This window comes from Arvicola amphibius, chromosome 15 (assembly GCF_903992535.2).
Source record: "Arvicola amphibius chromosome 15, mArvAmp1.2, whole genome shotgun sequence".
In the NCBI taxonomy this organism is placed as follows: Eukaryota; Metazoa; Chordata; class Mammalia; order Rodentia; family Cricetidae; genus Arvicola; species Arvicola amphibius.
In genome coordinates this window covers 6336775-6356073 of record NC_052061.1, presented here as the reverse complement: position 1 = coordinate 6356073, position 19299 = coordinate 6336775, and the positions used below count along the sequence as shown (strand labels likewise).

At 44.9% G+C, this 19299-nt stretch overlaps 1 protein-coding gene, 1 long non-coding RNA gene and 1 pseudogene across 2 annotated transcripts in view; 1 reads left to right on the top strand and 2 right to left on the bottom strand.

Annotated features, from left to right (window-relative positions):
* Positions 1 to 10903, bottom strand: part of LOC119801648 (liver carboxylesterase 1) — a 30113-nt gene extending 19210 nt beyond the window's left edge. Inside the window, exons 1-6 of the mRNA XM_038312247.1 lie at positions 10692 to 10903; positions 7750 to 7954; positions 6329 to 6473; positions 3981 to 4114; positions 1969 to 2122; positions 437 to 560 (exon numbers count right to left, since the gene is read on the bottom strand). Of these exons, the coding sequence (XP_038168175.1) occupies positions 437 to 560; positions 1969 to 2122; positions 3981 to 4114; positions 6329 to 6473; positions 7750 to 7954; positions 10692 to 10746 (817 nt within the window). The 5' untranslated portion in view covers positions 10747 to 10903. The remainder of the gene's footprint in view (positions 1 to 436; positions 561 to 1968; positions 2123 to 3980; positions 4115 to 6328; positions 6474 to 7749; positions 7955 to 10691) is intronic.
* LOC119801650 lies at positions 7498 to 18340 on the top strand. Its single transcript, XR_005283270.1, has 3 exons — positions 7498 to 7606; positions 11443 to 11552; positions 17434 to 18340. It is a non-coding gene; the product is annotated as an uncharacterized LOC119801650 (long non-coding RNA).
* LOC119801646 overlaps positions 15797 to 19299 on the bottom strand; it is a 25743-nt pseudogene continuing 22240 nt past the window's right edge.

Sequence of the window (19299 nt, the reverse complement as noted above, 5' to 3'; positions counted from 1 at the left end):
CATTCCCAGGACCACTAAAGGATGAGGGATATTGTAAGAACAAAAAGCCTCTTAAGAAGCCATTGGAAGTTAAAGGTTTAAAATCAAGAATTTCACTGCCTGATTTTAGGCTCACCTCTATCACTTGCCAGACCATTCATTCAATCTCCCTGTGTTTCACTTTCCATCAGATCAGGATGGTGATTAGATTGACATGTACAGACGTGATCGTGTCTCCAATACACTAAAATGTGTGCAGAATTGCTGGAGGCCTGGATAACATACTCAACCATGGAACTTTAATAAGTGGAGAATGTGGGCTTAGATGTGGGGTAATAAATCCACTCCTTCCTGTTCATTCATTCTTATTTCAGGCAGCCCTTGAGAGCCTCAGCTGAATCTTGCAGCAAGAAAGACTGCTGAGGACTCAAGGCGGTAGACTAAAGGGTGCAGTAGCTGTCCCAGGCAGCTCCTACCTTAGCCATGGGCCTGGCATCCCTCCCATACAGGCAAGGATTGAAGACGACACTGCTCTGCGAGATGGCCCTGTGGAAGAGGTTCTTGGCCAGCGGGGACACCACCTGGCAGGGAGAAGAGAAGAAGAGGGTTTTGCACACAAAGGAGGTGATCTGAGATTCGCTTACTCTTCAGGGCTCTGCCCATCTGTTCTGCTGCCATGACCATTCATCTAGGGACCCTGGTGCTCTGTGGGCATAAATGTATCCTGTTCCTAGGGTCACCCTGAAACCACCTCCTCCAAAAGACACAGTGAAGACAGAACCCAAAACAAGAACCAAACAAAAAGAACATGGCAAGAGACTTTCTCTACAATCAAACCACTGGAAAGACAATTTGACAATTCTTAGTCACAAAATTCTGCTTCAGAATTATATTACTCAGAATTTAACCAAAGAAAAGTTGATCACAGAGGCTCATAAAAAATAAATGTGCTCCTGTTATTTACAATATTAAAATCATAATAGTCCAAAGGTCTAATGTGATTGAGTAAATATGTTTTATTTTCACTTTGGAATCCTTTGCATTTCTAAAAAAAAAAAAAGAAAAGAAAAAAAAAAAGATAATACTACGGAAGACTGCTTCCCACTTAAGAAAACATTTGTTGCCAAATAGCCCAGAATGGGCAAGCATTAGTTCTTTAGTCAAGGTTGACCTTTATCTTGTGGCCTTTAAGTCTCAGCTTTCTTAGTGATAGGATTATAGATATGCACCATCACCCAACTTCATTTGACAATCAAAATACGAAATTAGTGTATTTGAAAATGCAGTGATGGGCTGATTCTCTGTCCAACTCAGAGTGAGTTAGGGTGGTCTTAGAAGTCACCAGTGCTTTCAATTGCTCCCCTCAATGCCCTCCAATTTTATGTCCCACTTTCTACCATATAATTCAGTCCCGGAGACTGCCACCTCTCCTCCTGAGCATGGAAAGACCATCTGAAGACAGGCCTCCTTCTTTACTGTGTAGACCCAGGCTGCTGGGTGCCCAAGTCCCTTCACTGTGCAGACCCAGGCTTTAACCAAGTAATTACACTCATGCCCTTCCCCTTCCTATTTGGAATTTAGACGCAACACTTCTTGAGAGAAATCAACCCCAATGTTAATCTAATTAACAAAGAGAATCTAAATAAATCAGAAGTGGAGATGTGGCATGGTGCAGTACATGCGGTACACAACTGGTGCTTTTTATGGCCCATGACACAGCTGAACTGAGTTCCCTAAGAGCTGAGGAAAGTTTAATCTTTAGCCAGCCAATATCTGATGCTGACTGATAAGTAAAGTCAACCTGAATCCAGGTTATGAGAGCAAAAGTGCCAAGGCCAGACTAACTGGTCCGTACTCTTACAGCAGACATCAAATCCTCAGCAGACATCAAGTCCGTAAGAGATCTCCTCAGCAGACATCAAGTCCGTAAGAGATCTCCTCAGCAGACATCAAGCCTGGACACAGAGGCCTGGTCTCAGGGACACTTACAAGAACAGAGACACTCGCACCTCCTGCTGACTCTCCAAAGATGGTCACAGAGCCTGGGTTGCCCCCAAAGTTGGCAATGTTGTCCTGGACCCAGCGCAGTGCAGCCACCTGGTCCAAGTGACCCCAGTTCCCCCGGCTGTGTTCATCTCCTGTGCTGCAAGACAATAATGGGTAGATTTAGAAATGCCATGACTGTGCTCTAAGGGCTAGAGTGAGATTGGGACTCTATGTGAAGCTTCTGAGAAAAGGCCATCCCCACACCTCTGACAAGAGTATCCACCAGTTGTTCATCCCTACAGCAACGTTCCAAGTGGGGCTCTATACTTACTGTCCAGAAACCAGGTGGTCAGGGGCCACCATGCCTACAACCAGGGTTTAACATGTGCAGCTCATCTGAGAACAAAACTCATAAAACATCTGACTACACTGACTCTTACTGTACACCACAGGCCGACAGATGGAAACAGAATATGACGACAAATACTGGAAATCATAATTGGGTAAAGAGAAGATAGTGGTATGGAAAAAGGGTGGTGTTTTAGATTGCATAACGAGGAAAGATGTTGTTGAGGCAGCCTCACTTACGGGGAAACCTGAATAAATCATGTAAATGAGTTGTGCTGGTTCTTGCTGCCAACTTAACACAGTCCGGAACCGCCTGGGAAGAGGAGACCTTAACCGAAGAATGTAAGAATGTCCCAGATCAGATTGGCCTGTGGCTATGTCTGTGAGGTTGTTGTGACAGATGATTAATGTAGGAGAGCCCAGCCCACAATGGATGGCACCATCCCTAGTTAGGTAGGTCTGGGTTACATAAGGAAGATGGCTGAGGATGAGGATATAGAAAGCAGGGAATCAGCATCCCTCCTGGCTTCTGCTTCAGTTTCTGCTTAATTTCCTGCTCTGACTTCCCTCCGGGAGAAGTTAGGACCTGGAAGCATAAACCAAATAAGTCCTTTCTTCCCCCAAGCTGTTTTTGGTCAGTGTTCTAACACAGCAGCAGAAAGCAAATCAGGGCATGTGTTTGTGCCTCTGAAGAAGAGAACCGCAGTTAGGAGGCACAGTGGATACAAAGGCCTCAGGGTCACAGGAACAAAAGTGCAAACACAGCTGGTGTGAGATGCAGTCAGAATGGGGGCTGTGGGCCTTGACAAGGACATCCGTGTCATTATAAATAACACAGAAGCATGCTGTAGAGGAACAATTACTTAATCAGTCTACCAGAGCACTCTGGCCCTGTGCAGGACAGCAATAGCATTAAAATAGCTAAATAACAGTAGATGGTTGTAAGAATATCCGGCTTGACACAAGGGACCTTAGACGAGGGTTGTAACAAGGCCTTGTACTGATCCCTAGGGTTTGTACATGGTTTGCCACCAAGGGTTCAGTGTGGGAGTCCTGGTCTATGCTGTGCTAACATTTGGCAATTATAAGACTTGTGAAAGTTGAAGCCAGGAGAAGGGTATTTGGTCACATGGAAGGAACTAATGTAGTTCTCTTGTGACTCTGATTGTTTCTCCAGTGAATAAGGTTTTTTTTTTTTTTTTTTTTTTTTTTTTTTTTTGGTTTTTCGAGACAGGGTTTCTCTGTAGCTTTGGAGCCTGTCCTGGAACTAGCTCTTGTAGACCAGGCTGGTCTCGAACTCACAGAGATCCGCCTGCCTCTGCCTCCCGAGTGCTGGGATTAAAGGCGTGCGCCACCGCTGCCCGGCTAGTGAATAAGTTTTTATGAAAAGAGGAAAGCTTCACCTTCCCACTTCCAGGCATCCAGTCTCACCATGTCATCTACCTGTGTGTTAAGATCCCCTTTCTGTTTCTGCATCATGTTGTAACACAGCCAAGGGCTTTCACCAATGGCTTGTTGATGCGACCATACAATGTTGGACTTTCAATATGTCAAATCTAATAAGTTTGAACTCTATATAATGTCATAGTCTCTTTCTTTTTATTATATAGTAGCAGAAACAGACCTATTTCAGGACTAATACGTAGAGAGGAGTATTACTATATCACCTGAAGAATCCCCAGATGCCCAGGCGAAACTGAATAACCACAACAACCACATTTTCGTGGACAGCAAGGGGCAGTCCATCATAGGTTGATGCTCCATCGATCACCAGTCCGCCTCCGTGGATCCACACCATCACCTAGACAATAACATAATCACACTGGTCATAGGCAGCAGAATTGCAAAGACTGCAGAAGTCATCTGGTTTGATGGCCTTCATCTAGACTGTGACTCAAGGACGTCACCCCAAACACACCAATGTCCAGAAAGGCTGCAATAGGCAGTCACTCTCCTTTCCACCTCTCTCAGAACAGCCTAAAATGTTGTGACACTCAATGTCCCCATCTTTCTCCTCATTTCCATCCTTTAGCGATTTCAATTTGAGAAAACCACCATGCAAGAGCACAGACCAAGGACATTATGTTCTCCTCACAACCCCATGACCTCATGCCTAGGGTGTTCAACCAACTGAACATTACCAAGAAGCAGCCCTTGGACTGCCAGTTCATTTCATGCCACTAACCTTTCAGTGCTAAGTTAAACTTCTCTGTTGGGAAGGGATTGAGAGATGAGGAACACACCAGCCTGGTGATCCTGCTTCTACAGTGTCTCCTCAGTCCTCCCACTCTGCTTAGTCACCACTGCTTCCTCCAGGATGTCTTCCGTACTTTGGCTAACATTACTTAAGAAACTACTGTGTACCAAAGACTGATAACACTTGAAGTTAAAAGGATGCAAAAGTTTGCAATTTGTGTGTGTGTGTGTGTGTGTGTTTGTGTGTGAGTGTGTGTGTGATTTAACCTACAGAGCAGAGAAGTACAAAATCCTATTTGTTTAAAAGAAATCATAATGTGTACTATGAACCATGGAGTTACACTAAAGCAGAAGAAGAAATTACTTCTATATGAAATAGAGACTAATTCACCATGCATTCAGCTAAGAAAGAAAAGAAACACTTTGTCTGCAAGAATTCCCCTCACTAATAAGATTGTGGTAGCATGGCTTGGTCAGGTCATGCGAAGGCCAACATTGTACACTGAGTTCCAGTCCCCCACGTCTGCCCACAATCCACAGCACAGTGAGTCAGCAGCTGAAGCAGAACCTGAATTTAACCCCGGACCCTGTGGCTCTTGGACCTCTGTCCTAAGGAAAGGGTCTCCGGCCTCAGGGTTCCCACAGCCCCTGCCCCCTCACTCATGCAACCAGGTTCTTCGCCACCTCAACTAAGCCAAGGCCATCTCATGAGGAAAGCTGGAGGCAAGGGCTGGTGAGCAATGGTACACCAGAAACAGATCGTAAGACCACGGTGAGATGGTCAGCTCCCTCAAGTCAGGCTGTGTGAGAATGACTCTTGTCCCTGCTTTCCCTGACTGCAAGTACGGCTGTGTTGGGGGCACTGAGCACACAAGAAATGCGTGAAGAAATCTGAGTTTGAGTGAAAGAATGTTTGTCCCCACTTTCCCGTCCATTGAAAAGCATGACTAGGATCTCATATTAGTCCCAATTTCAAAGTCTCTTCTCCCTACTCCTGTCTGTGGAGACCGGCAGGGAGTTGGCATTTGGGGTTACACCCAGGGATCGCCTCTTCCCAAAGCCCCTTTCCCAACTGCTGGATGGCAAATGGCAGCCTGCCTCATCTCAGGCCCTTCATTTCTGTGGGAAACGCTGACTCACTGCATCCTCTGCCTGTGCCAAAGGCAGTAACTGATAACAGAGACCTACAATAAAGCCCAGGATTACTGACAAAAGGCAAAAGAGGCTGCCCCCAGCTCCTCCCCTCACACCTCTGTCACAGGCCAATGTAAGTTATCACAGGTACTATGGGTCAAAAGGTGGCATTCCAGCTACCTTTGCTACTCCTTATCAAACAGCACAGATTTGTTTGTGGTTTTTTTTTTGTTTTAAAGGTCCAAAGACCCATGCTCTTGCCCTGCCTGCCAACTGTGTGCCCTAGCTTCCTCCCCCAGAATATCAGTTTCTTTCATGTGAACTATTTTTTTTTTAAAAATTAAGGCTTTTTTTTTCAGCTTCAGTTTATTGAAATTATGTCTTAGCTACTCTGGGATCACGTTCTCCCTCCAGTGCAACTAAGACTTGCCATCACTGTCCTTGTTAGTGTAAGAGGGTCTGGAAGAATAAGATGGGACTCTCGGATGCAAGGCAACCTCCTGCAGAGTCTGACACACTCAGACAGACAGGAAGGATACCTATGCCTTTCTGGAGGTAAATAGAAGGTTTAGATTCAGGCCCGGACTGTAATGTCCTTGCCCCCAGATGTCCTCATTCTCTCCCAGTGGCAAAGAAGAGCCCAATGCTGAACCCCACAGGTCTGGACCAGTGGCCCCATACTTACGGGCAGCCTGCTGCTCTTTGTCAAGTCGGCAGGGGTGTAAATGTTCAGGTAGAGACAGTCTTCAGAGAACTCGTGAGGAATGGTCTCCTTTCTGTTGGTGAAGAGCTTTGCGAGCATCTTCCCTGCCTCTGGGTCTTGGGAGCACCTAGGAAGGATAGAGGACACCCACGTTCCAGCAGATGGAAGGTGGGCAGGCTGTCTGAGGCCCAACCTTGCACTGGGAGGTGTGAGTTTGATAATGAAGCTGGTATCAATGTGTAAGAAGGTCTCATGCTTCCCAGAGGAAATTCTGGATTCTCTAGCACCTTCCAACTCTGCAGAGTAAAAAGAACTCGACACCTGTCCCCTTCCCAGAGCCTTTGGCTATATCCTAGGCCCAGGAGAGAAGAGCTCACATGCTGGCCTGTCTTTGATCATGACATCTCCTTCATGGCCTGGACTGTTGTCATGTTTAAGTCCCTACTGGGATTTATACAGTGGGCTACAGGGTGACATAGTACTCCATCAGGTAAACATCTTCTAATCCCTGGGACACTTTCGTCAACCAATGGTACTACTTCTAAGGACAAACATACACTGTATGGGTCAGGAATTGTGTTTTATGAATAAGCTTAGGAAAACTAAGCCTTTGTTCTGCTTCAACCACTAATACGCTGGGTGCCTTGGGTAAATTATTTCCTCCACAGGCACTCAAAATTCTGGGTCCAGGAAAAAGTATTGACACTAAGGGTCCTGCTACCCTGGCCTGCTAATATTCTACCTTTTCCATAGCCCAGAAATCACTGTGGCTGCCCTGGTAAGAGAGCTCAAAGATCCAATGCAGAGTTGAACTGATGATGATTATAGAGTCCTTCAAGCATGTAAACACTCTTTGTTAACAGAAATGATTTAAGGCCTACACCAACCTCAGACATCTGTTATGATTCCCACTTATAGAACAGAAATCTAAGGCACAGATGTTAGACAACTACCCCAAGGACAGTTAGCTAGTGTAGTTGCTTAGATGAGAATAGCCCCATAGGTTCACCTGACTGGCTTGGTACCCAGTTGACAAAGCTGGTGGGTAGGACTAGGGGATGTAACCTTGCTGGAGGAGGTGTGTCTCTGGGGCTGGGTTTGAGGTTTTAAAAGCCCACACCATTCCCAGTTAGCTCTGCCAACTCTGCCTCTTGATTGTTGTTTTAAGATAAGAGCATTCAGCTATTGCTCCAACACCATTCCTGCCGGAGTGATACCATGTTCCCTGCCATGACAATCATGGACTCATCCACTGAAACTGTAAGCCCCCAATATACCTTTGCTCCCATACTTTCCTTGATCATGGTGTCTACATGGCAAATAGAGAGGGAGCTAAGATAGTTAGAAAGATATTGCTTTTATCTACAAGGACAATGTCCCCTATTCGGGTCCCAGCAGCTTACATAGGAGGGTAGGAGGTAGCATTCTTCACGAAGCTCCAAGGCTCTGCAGGCTGTGGTGGAGCAAACCTCAGGGAGCCAAGAGGAGGCTTGGCAAAGGGGACTCCCAGGAAGACGGCCACAGGCTGTGCGAATCCTTCTAAGCTGACGTACTTCCCCAGGACTTTGCCGTGAACAGTGTTCACCACGGGTGGTGAGGATGGGTGCCCTGCTCGACATGGAGAAAATGAGGACAGATCAGAAGAAAAAGGGCAGACCTGGACTCCAGGCAGGCATTGTTACTTTCTAGGCATGTAACCTTGAATAAGTCACTCAACCCTCTTGGGTATGGTTTTGTTTCAAGTAAATAAAGAAGACATGAGGATGCATGCCGATGAGGCAATGCAGGAAGGTGAGCATATCCTTGGGATGCTGACCTCATAAGACTGGCCACACACAATTCACATAAGAAAAAGGTGGTAACTTGGGAGAGGGATAGGAGGGAGAGATTAGAAGGAATGAGGCCTTCTTATTGGTTTTATCATAGAGAACCCTCAGCCCTGCAGCAGAGGTGGGAAAGATGGAAAGGGACAGGTATTAAGCACAAATGAGCATTAATGCAGCAGCCTAGAGACAGCATAACACTGGCATTCCTGGGAAGAGAAGACGGCGTATGAATACCACCAGGTGCAAGCCAAGGGGATGTGGACAATAATCTTGTATTATCAGATACATATCAGGAAGGACACTGAGTTCCTGAGCAGAGGGCTTTATTTAGTATAGAAAATAAATAAAATAAATAGCTATGGGATCGAGAACACAACAGAGTTCTAGAACATCCATTTCATAGCTTTATGCATGATCACCCAGAGGTCTCTACTAGAATAGGTTCTTTTATAATTAGGGAAAAGAGATCTGCAGAGATCTGCAGATGTATATGGGGAACTTTAAGGTAGACTTGCTTCCTGAATAGATATGGGGCCTAAAGAGAAAGAAGACAGAAGAACTAGGGCATGCTGCTGACTTCCTAGATGACAGGAACAGCTGGAGGATCTCTGAGCAGAAAGATGCCCCCAGACATGGGAATTTCAGTGCTGGAAGGAGCTCAGTGAGGGATAGGTCGAGTTCACTGCATGAACATGAGGGTGCACAGTGTGCATTTGTATACTTTAAGAAGCAATTGGTGAGGCCCAGGGACAACTGGAGCGAGTGAGAAACACCTACCAGGGTAGTGACAGTGTTGAAAAGCCAAGGGGAAGGGAGGGGTAGGGACTGGCAGGTCCTGAGGAGAGGGAGAAGGCAGAAGAAACCGCTAGGTCTGGCTATGCTAACTCAATGAGTATTTTCTACCCGAATGAAGTGGGAAAAATCTAGATGGCTCTGAATGGAAAGTTTAAACTAAAAAATATAGATGTTGCTTAATAATATGGAATGAGTGCACATAATTGATCACCTACGGTGTGGCTGCAAGTACATATAGATGCTCCTTTTTAAAAAAAAAGCCCTGCTAAGTAGGAGTTACCAAAGCCATAGTAAAGATGAAGCAGGAGTTGCAAGCAGACTGGATGAACTTCCTGAAGAGAGAATTTAGGTGATCGTTTGATTGTATCGGCCATAAGCAGCGTAGACCTGACCCTCTCCAAATTCGAACCCTTTCTCACTCTGCCTCATACTCTATCCCAGCCTCTCACAGTGTCACACAGCTCTAAACAGAAGGAAAGTCTAGAAATTTCAACAAGTCAGTGACCCTTAACAGGGAAGCACTGCTGTAGATTCCGGAGCTGGAGATAGAATGAGGGCTTGATTCTAGGAAGCCTTGGATGAGCAAGTTCCCCTGGCAGCCTCAGTGTCCCTCCATGCACAGGTAGTACTGAGGTCCCATTACTACTGTACTGAACCACGGATCTGCTTTCTATACCTGTTGCTTTGACCGCTGATACCCTGCTCATCTGGGATAAACTGTCACCCCAAGGGTCTAACAAACCCAGAACCATTACCCCTAGCCACCCTCCTTATCTGGGTCCTTTAACCTGTTCCTCCACTAACCCATCTTGATCACACAGAGTTCAGTACACTTAAAATAGACACAGTCTCTAAATCCCCAAGTTCCCTGGAACTGCCCCAGCTATCTAAGGTTACACCTCTGTCCCCCCAACTCCGCTCTTCTCTGTCATGTAACCATGATAAAGACCCTTGCTAACAGCTTCTATTCTGTCTCAGACTTCTGACCTGATACCAGTGATTCCTGCTGCAGGACGGTTTACCCGCCTACTGGGGCGTGGCCTCATTGACTACCGCGGACATGAAGCTCGTCTGGCCCCTTCTGCTCTCTGTCCCCCCCCCCCCCCCGCCCTTGTCCTGGTTCGCTTTTTTGGCTTTTTTGGATCTGATCTCCAACAAGATCCAAGTAAAGAATCCGGATTTGTAAGTTTTCCCCTAAAATAGATACTTGTCTATCTCTCAGTTCTGAGCCTGTGTGAGATTTCTTTTAAGCGCCCAGTATCCCAGCCAAGAATTCCCCCTATGTCGACACTAATTCCTTGATACACCCCCTTTTCAGGGAACTCGCAGAAAAAAAAGACCCCCCCCACGATCCTTTTCGAATATGCAGCTCTTGAATGATTTTTACACGTGAAACTTTCCGTGGATATACTCTGTTTTTAAATCCCCCCCTTTTCTATACCTACCTCTTCTAGACGGACCACCACGGAGAGGCCAGAGACACAATCCCTCTTTTCACACCCACTGCAGCCCAATGGGGAAGGAGCCAGCACTGCAAAGCTAAGTTCCTCACTCAAGGACACAAAGCTCAAGATCACTGAACTTAGATTCATGCACTCTTTCTGTCCATATCCAGAAGGCAAACACCTCTAAGACACAGGACCTGTTTTTTATTTCCCTGAATGAGCCTGCACTCACCAAGGCTCAGGACAAAGGATTTCAAATATACACCCAGAAGCACTCACCCTGAGTCAGGCAAGCAGTGAGAGAGATCAGGACCATAGCACAGAGCCACATCATGGAAGGACAGTACTTCAAGGGTCCAGTGAGGTGTCTGGTGCTTGGAAGGAAAGCACTGGTCCTGCTCCACAGCTACAGACCAGCCCCTGAAGTCCTGCCCATTCTGCCAATTTACATAAGACAACCAGATGAAAAGCCCTGACCAAGAGCTCTCCAGGCCTCTAGTGGGACCTCTTAGCCACACCCACCTGGAATTCACTCTCTCTTATTTGCACAGTCATTGCACAACTCTCAGACAGCAGAGGTCCATAAACTAACCCAAGCTTTCTTACATAAGGCTTCTCCAAACATAAGCCAAACCTTAGTGTTGTGAGCCTCCCAGAGGCAGAGACTAGCTTAGCAGGCAGGGGAAGCTTTGATCTGGCATCTCCAGAAAGGGATGGGAGATTTTAGAGCAACTCAAGCCCTCTGAGCATCTCAGCTCCAAGATTCGGACACATTTCTCGGCATCCCTGGATTTTTGCTTCCTAAAGTTCTAGGCCCCTATATTTGGAAACAGCGTTACTTACATTTCATCCAGTGCCCCCTAATATCTAAATGCTGCCTTTGCAGGATGCCTGCCAAGTGGCCAGTCTTCTTCTGCTTGAGGGGACAGGCTCTTCCCACAGTTAATATCCCTCCGTAGTCTAATCCTGCCTACCCACTATCCGTTCATTCCTCAAACATTTACCAAATGTCTGCGATTTCCTTCTACAGGAAAGAAACGGGGGAAAGAAAACCTGAAGGCCTAGAGACCCAAGGTGCATGTGAGCTTAGTCTTCTCAGATGAGAGGCTGAACTCTTCCCACTACTGACACGTAAAGAAGGTAACATATGTGGCAATGCTTCCCAATTTAGCTATTTGTTAAGGCTTCTGTTCTGCCGAAAGTTCTGCAAGATCTTTTTAAAATATCATTTGTAGAAAGTAGAGAACATGAGGGGACGGAATGCTCAAGATGGGGAAAGGCTAGAGAGGGAGAGCAAGGAAAGAGATACCTTGATTGTGGGAGCCGTTATGGGGCTGTGGTGAAACTTGGCAGGAGAGAAATTCCCAAGAATCTACAACAATGACCCCAGCTAAGACCCTAAGCAATAGTGTAGCGGATGCCTGAACTGGCCTTCCCCTGTAATCAGATTGATGACCACCTTAACTGTCATCAAAGCACCTTCATCCAGTAACTGATGGGAGGCTTGGCTTCCAGAGTTCAGTGTAGAGAGGAGGAGCAATAATATGAGTAAAGGGGTCAAGACATTCCCTCTTGCATGTCCTCGTTATCCTTCCACCTAGTTAGCCCCTGTGCTTTCATGTCATGCGGGTTCCTGAGCTGGACCATCAGATCATTCTTGAGTGACAGGGTCCTATGGAGAATGGTCCAGGGGTCAGAGTTAAGGACATAAAAAAGGTGGGCTCGGGAGGTCTTACATAAGCTATAGCTTATGCCAAGCAAGCTTATTAATAAGTACAACATCTTATGTACTATTTCCAGGGGAGAAATGGGACAGAGCCAGCAGAAACTGTCATAAAACGGGAGGAAGTCCACTGAAAGTTAAACAATGTTGCATAAGGGGAACACGGGGTATCTCAAGGTCTTTACAGACCGAACACACAGCAGCCTTGAGACTGATAACTATAGCCCTGTGTAGTGGGAGGAGCTGGGTTCCCAGGATCTGAAGCTGTAACTCCCCTGAAGGCCTGGCTCCAGAACATTACTGGCTCTGCTCAGCGTATTCCTGGGTTTAGAGAAGTAACTGTGTTCATGCTCCTGCATGACAGCCTCAGGGAAAAGCTCCTAAGCCCTTGGATTCAGGCTATTACTGACTCTATCCAAACATGCCCCTGATTGAGAGAGTGTCTTAGCTCAGGTTTCTATTGCCGCAATGAAACAGAATGACCAAAGCCAGTTGGGAAGAGAAGGGCCTATTTGTCTTGCACCTTCAGATCATGGTCCATCACTGGAGAAAGTCAGGAACAGGAACTCAAGCAGGGGGCTGGGAACCTGGAGGCCAGGAGCTGATGCAGAGACCATGGAGGGGAGCTACTGACCCGTTTGCTTTTCCTGACTTGCTCAGCCCTGCTTTTTACAGAACCCAGGACCAACAGCCCAGAGATGGCACTACCCACCATGGGCTGGGGCCCTCCTCCATTGATCACTAATTAAGAAAGACCTACAGCTGGATCTCATGGGGGCATGTCTTCAGCAGAGGCTCGCTCTTCTCTGATGACTCTAGTGTACATTAAGTTAGCACACCAAACCAGTCAGTGCAAAGAATTGTTTCTTCTCCAGACATCAGGGCCTCAGAGAAAGCCTTGGATCAGCGGGGTCCTCAAGATGTTCTATTATCTCATCTCTCTAAGGATCTCTTCCTTATTTATCATGGTTCTGTTTGTACCCAGAGTCCAGACCCCCAACCTCCAAGAAACCAGATCCAATGCAAAAACAAGGAGTCTTTTAGTTGCGAGTTCAAACCCAGGTCCCTCATCCATCTGACATGGCAGGTGGAGTAGGAGACAATCCAGGCGGCACGAGAACAAAGCATATATTGAGGTTGGGTAAGGGGGACGTCCTGAGATCAGCAAGCTGCCTAATAACAGTCTCAGGATTGGTGCACCTATTGGCTGGAGTGATTGATTAGCCAGCGGCAGCTGTGGGAAGGTTGCTACATTTGGAAGCCATCTGGGGGGCCATTACTATGGTTATCACTTTTTCCCTTCATCAGCAAGGCACATCCAGAGCCTTCCCACTAACTTCTAATTGGTTCCTTACCATATGGAGGATATCTTGTAGTTGATCTTCAATAAATAGAGCAACGTCGGGAGAACCACACATCCTACCATATCCTGATGAGTCAGGGGCTTACATCCAGCTTGGTCTTTCCTACAGATGGTCATGGCTGGGAATGGCCAGGGCAGGCAGGGGTGGGCAAGGGCCTTGGCTCTTTAGTCCCATCTCTACTGTTACTATTCTCTCTCTCTCTCTCTCTCTCTCTCTCTCTCTCTCTCTCTCTCTCTCTCTCTCCATCTCTCTCTTTCTGTCTCTCTCTCTCATGCACACACACACACACACACACACTCATGCATACATATTCTTGTTCATACCACACATGCACACACAGACATGCACAAACACAAGAATCTAGATTCCACACACGAGAGAATATAACTTGTCAGGTTCTACATTGTCTTAGGACCAGCAGCCCTGCAACTGTGGAAGAGAGAAACCAATTTTCTTTTAGAATGATGTTCTCTGCTGGAGTCAGATGAAGCCTGGTGTGGTTTGTTTCTAAAAGTATTTATTCCATTTGTGTAATAGAACCAGACTATTTAGAAACAAAGAGGCAACTAAGGAATACTGAGAGCAGGGAGACAGTCCTCCCCAGGGAAAAGTACAGCAATTAGCTGTACTCCAGGACCAAATGGTCAGCCCTGCAAACATACAAGCTACATCACACAGACTAAGCATTTATGGTATATGCGTAAAATCCATCAGAGTAATGGTAATATGATTTTATGCATTTAGGTATATTATATGCATATATATATGTATATATGTAACAAAAATTAATGAAAACAGAGGCTATGAATTTGAAAGACAGAAAGAAGAGGTATATGGGAGGAGCTGGAGGGAGGAATGGAAAGGGAGAAGTGGTATAATTACATTATAATCTCAAAAGATTATGGGGTGTAGAAAAAAACACATTAAAAGAAGACAAAAGAAAAGAGTCCACTTACTTACAAAGGCAAACTCATCAGAATTACAGACACTCTGGGAGCAAAAGAATGAATAAAAATAAAAAAGCATAGAAGGGTATAATCTAAGCCCTGAAGCAAATAATTGCTACCCAGGTTTGTCAAATTATCTTTACAAACTGATGGAGACCCAAAGACCTTCCATGACAAACCCAAGCTTCAATCAGGCCAACTGTGACAGCACGGAAGATACTTAGAGCTGTTGTACACACAGAGGAAGGAAGCGTCAGTCACAAACAAGACTTTGAGGCGTCTCCCCTAAATCTTCATATTTCTGTGAGGGCTGTTGTCTGGAAAGTTGCCTTGATGTCTTCTCAACCCTCACCTTCAGGGCTGCTCTTCACAGGTCTCCTAACTTGATGCTTAATGTCTGATCACTTAAAGGTGGCACCCAGGAGTGGTTGATATAGCATTAGTCTGGTTTTAAACATGGGGAGGGCTCCTAAATACCAAACATATGGATTCTCAGTGACTTTGTCCTTCCTTAACAATAGAGATTGCTTATGATCTCTACCTAGGACAGTTTCTTACCACTCTTCCAAGGGTGTAGGTTTTTCTTGTTTCTCAAGTACCAGGAACTCTTCACCAGGGCCCTGAAGTAGAGAATGGTGTGTTTTCTCAAGTGGTTGAAAAGCTGCATTCATTAGAATAGGCATCTGAGCAGGGCTGCATGCAAGCACAGCTGGAGATGGGCTTTCTAAGGTCTTAAAACCTGAATCCCGTTTTTCCATGAGCACCTGACATACATCCACAGAGAATTCAGTGGTGGGAGTAAACTCCTCCGAAAGTATGTGGTTTCCGGGGATTTTAAACAATTCTGACACTTTATTTAGTAAACCCTCATGCTGGCCACAAACTACCTGACACTTTAGTAAACTCTCATTCTGGCCACAGACCACCTCTGAAGCTTTAGTAAACCCTCATGCATCCTCCTCTTGTGTTTGATGATATCTCCCAGCTGGAGGTAGAAGATGAGTCAATGTTCACACTATATTTTTCTTGAAAAATATTTCCTCCCCGATTTGGGGATAAGCATTTGCCAAACCACACCCCTACACAGAGGCATCTTCCTACAATAGTCTCTTTCTATTTGTCCTTCTCAATCTAACATAGGTAGAGACAGACACTGAGTTGGTCTTAAAATGAACATTTATTTTCCAAATTGATGTGACAGGTACAACCATTGCCCTCCCTGTCCCCTGTCCATCCCCATAACAAAACTCTCCCATCTTCTCAAAGATTCATCTTTGGCCATGAAGCATCTCCTATGCAGTAGCTTTATATCGACTTTTCTGGGCTCCTGAGGCTGGAAGAGTTTCCCACTCACAGCTCAGTGTGTACTGTCTGTGGTGACGTCTTGGCCCTGAGCTCAGTCCAGAAAGTCACCTCCTTATCTTTCAGTCTCTGGGCTTGCTGGGTTGTGGCTCCAATGTGCAGGTACCCTTCCTTCTGGTCATACTCTGGCCAATATGGCAGCCCCTCCCCATTGGGGTTCCTGGGAACAGAATTTCTTAAAGTTACTTTCTTAAAGTTACTTTGTGGTCCCACATTCTATGACATTTCTAGGGATTCCTGGTTTATCTCTGTCAAAAGCTTTGCACAACAAGAAACTGGAGTGCACCATTGTCAGAGCAGTGTAGATACAGGGTGAGAACTGATCGCTTATACCTTAAAACCCACCCCTTCCCAACAGTCCCATCCTGCCCAATATCTTGGCAATGTCTTTGTACTGTTCTCACCCATTCCGAGCAAAGTTGGCCCAGAATTTCATCACCATCTTGCTGAGGTTGGTCTCCTCTTCTGAGGCATTACCTGTGGGAAATATGATTATTTATATATAATATTATATTACTTATTATATATATAATATTACAACTCATTATGCAGTTCATGACCCAGCAACAGCTTGTTACAAATGCAGAACATGGGTTCTAACTCAACAATTGCTGAGTCCAGTTATTCATTGCCGGAAGGCCATAGTTAACTGGCGTGCACTTTCAGGTTGGGAAATGAATGATCCAGGACTCAGCAACAGTCATGATCTTCCTTCCTAGCTGGCTTGTTTTTCCGTACTCACCATCCAGTTCCTCCCTACTCTGGCTGTAGATGCTGCAGTTCAGTGATGTCTTGTATGAAAACATTTCTGGTATGTGTCTTTTCTCAAGATCCCCTTCAACCCACGTATTCACAGTTTGAAAAAGCTATTAGAATAGAAAGCATCCTAAAACATACCTAACTGGAAGATTCCCAGAGTGTGTTATCAGCAGCCATTGAAGTAGGACAAATGACATGAACTACTGAGAATTAAGGTGTTAAAGATGTTCATGAAAGTGTTTTTAAAATATTATATTATTTGCTATAATATAAGTAAAAGACAAATTTTTAGGTAATAGGTAAGCATATAGACAGACAGATGCACATGACATCAGACTCATGGTTAGAAACTGCTTGGCATCTTCTTAACTCACATTCTGATATGCCATTTTAAGTGGGAAATCAAGCAGCAGAATTCTTATCTTCAGGTGGGGGAAATAGAAGACACATTTCTGTTAGTTATATCAGTGGTCAACATCCTGATGTGAAGCATTGCTGGCTGCCTGTGGGTAGACACCTTTTCTGTGATGTGCTGGAGTGGGAGAAAGCCTGGGCACCTGACAATTTAGCTCATTCCTGTAACCCTGAGCTGGGAAATACATTTTAAGAGAGGAGAAAAGTGCTCCGGATCGCAGAAGCAAAACTGGAACCCAGATCTCTTAACCACCAGCACATAGGGAGCTAAGCACCATTACCTATTAAAATCGGGGCTCCGAAGACGGAGTAGAGTTCATCTCCATGGTCTCCCTGCACCGTCTTTGGTTTCGAGTCTGATGAGAAGCTTGGGTGATATTGAAATTCATACATGTAGGTGGTGGCTCCAGCATCTGGGGAGACATGGATTCATGCACAGTTCCTGTTACCAGGCATGTCCTTGGCTGGTGTCGTGTAAAGGAAGCCCAGCTCTTCAGCAGAGCAGACCGCTTGAACTACCTGGACGTGCTCGGCTGTCACGAAGGGGAAGTGGAGGTGGTACTTGAGTCAGGCATCCGTGGACTTTAAAACTAATGAGCAAAATCACTCCCCCCAAAAACCAGATCGGAATTCATGGTAATGTTCTGGTGCAGGTTCATTCCAGGAAGACTCACAACCACGAAGCGTCTTCTAGTCACACTGGTGTTGAACACTTCTCCCGTGTTTCATTCACTCATTTCCAGGAGTGCAAAGCAAATCCAAGTACTTGCCTGAAAGTGCTATTTATGCTCTTAATTAATGTTTTAAATTAGCGTAAAAGTAGTGGGTTTCATTATAATATTTCCACATATATTTTATTTTATTTCTTTCTTTACCCCACTGCCCTGCACGCCTATTCCTACCACTTGCTTGGGCCTTTCCTTGTAACCACACCCTGCTATTCTACCTTTAGAACAACGTATAACATTGCCCTCTTTCCTCTCCCCTCTCCCCGAGAATCTCCTCTATTCTCATTGTCTTCTTTCTAGTGTATCTCCTCCGTGCACATATACATACAAACGTAAATCTAAACTCCACATATGAGGGACTCTCATCATATTTATCTTCCTAAGTCAAGCTTATTTTACTTAAACATGATTTCTCATTCAATTCCTTTTCTTGCAAATATGGCAACCATTTTCTTTATAAAATTCCACTTTGTATACACCACATTTTATTTACCCCGTTCATCCATTTGTCAAGATCTATCTTAGTTCTACTTCTTCACTATTATGAATCGTGTAGTACTGAGCATGGGTATGCAAGTATCTCTGTAATATTATTATTATTATTATTATTAAAATTTAAATTACACAGACAGTGAATATAAGTCTTTTATGTCTCAGGAATAACACAGTGTATAAAGCTGCCATTCAGAAGAATAGAAATAAACAAAAACTTACTGATTAACTGATTATGAGTAGACACATCTCACAGAAATTAGTAGAGCTTTTTAAGGTGAAGTAAAGAGATACTAATGAATAACACGAAACCTGTTAGCACAAATGTCAAAGATATAAATAGAGTTTACGACACCCTAGAGCCGTAATGATCTTGCAGGTGGCAAGCTAATTCCAAGTCCTAAAGTTGAAAGTCAAAAATAGCACTAACAGCTATAACTAATACAAATATTCTGTGACTAAAATAAACTGTCCTTACAGAATGATGTGATTTCTGACATAAAAGACATAAAGTATGTGGAGCGGGGGCAGGAAGTAGAAAAACAAACCAAGCCTAAAGCTAGAGAAGGGAGCGAATGAAGGTCAGACAGAGATGACCTGTAGGGCTGGGAAGGCAGGCCAGTGACAGAGATTCTCACGGAGAATGGTTTGGAGCTGAGTTAAATAGCCAGAGAGAAAGGTCGAGATGGGCAGAGACAGAGAGATTTGTGAGAGCATAAAGGTTTCAAAGGTTTTGAGGATAAAAATGAAAAACCTTACACTAGTTACCAAAGGGATTCAAAAGCTCATGAGAGATTATTACAGACAACTGTATGAACACAGATTGGATCACCTTGAAGGAGATGAACTGTTAGTTCAATAAATCTTACCAAAACTGAACTAAGAAGAAACAGACAATCTGGAGATCAATAATGAATGAACTTGAGTTAGTGATTCGCGTTTTTCATCCAAGAAAAGTAATGCTTTCCCTGAAGGATCACAACTAATACTTAAAGAACTGGGAACCTTGTATCTCCAATTCTTACCAAGTTTCCTCAGAAGTCAATGGAACACTTCCAGTTTCTTTCCCAAGAGGACAGAAACACACAGATACGAAAA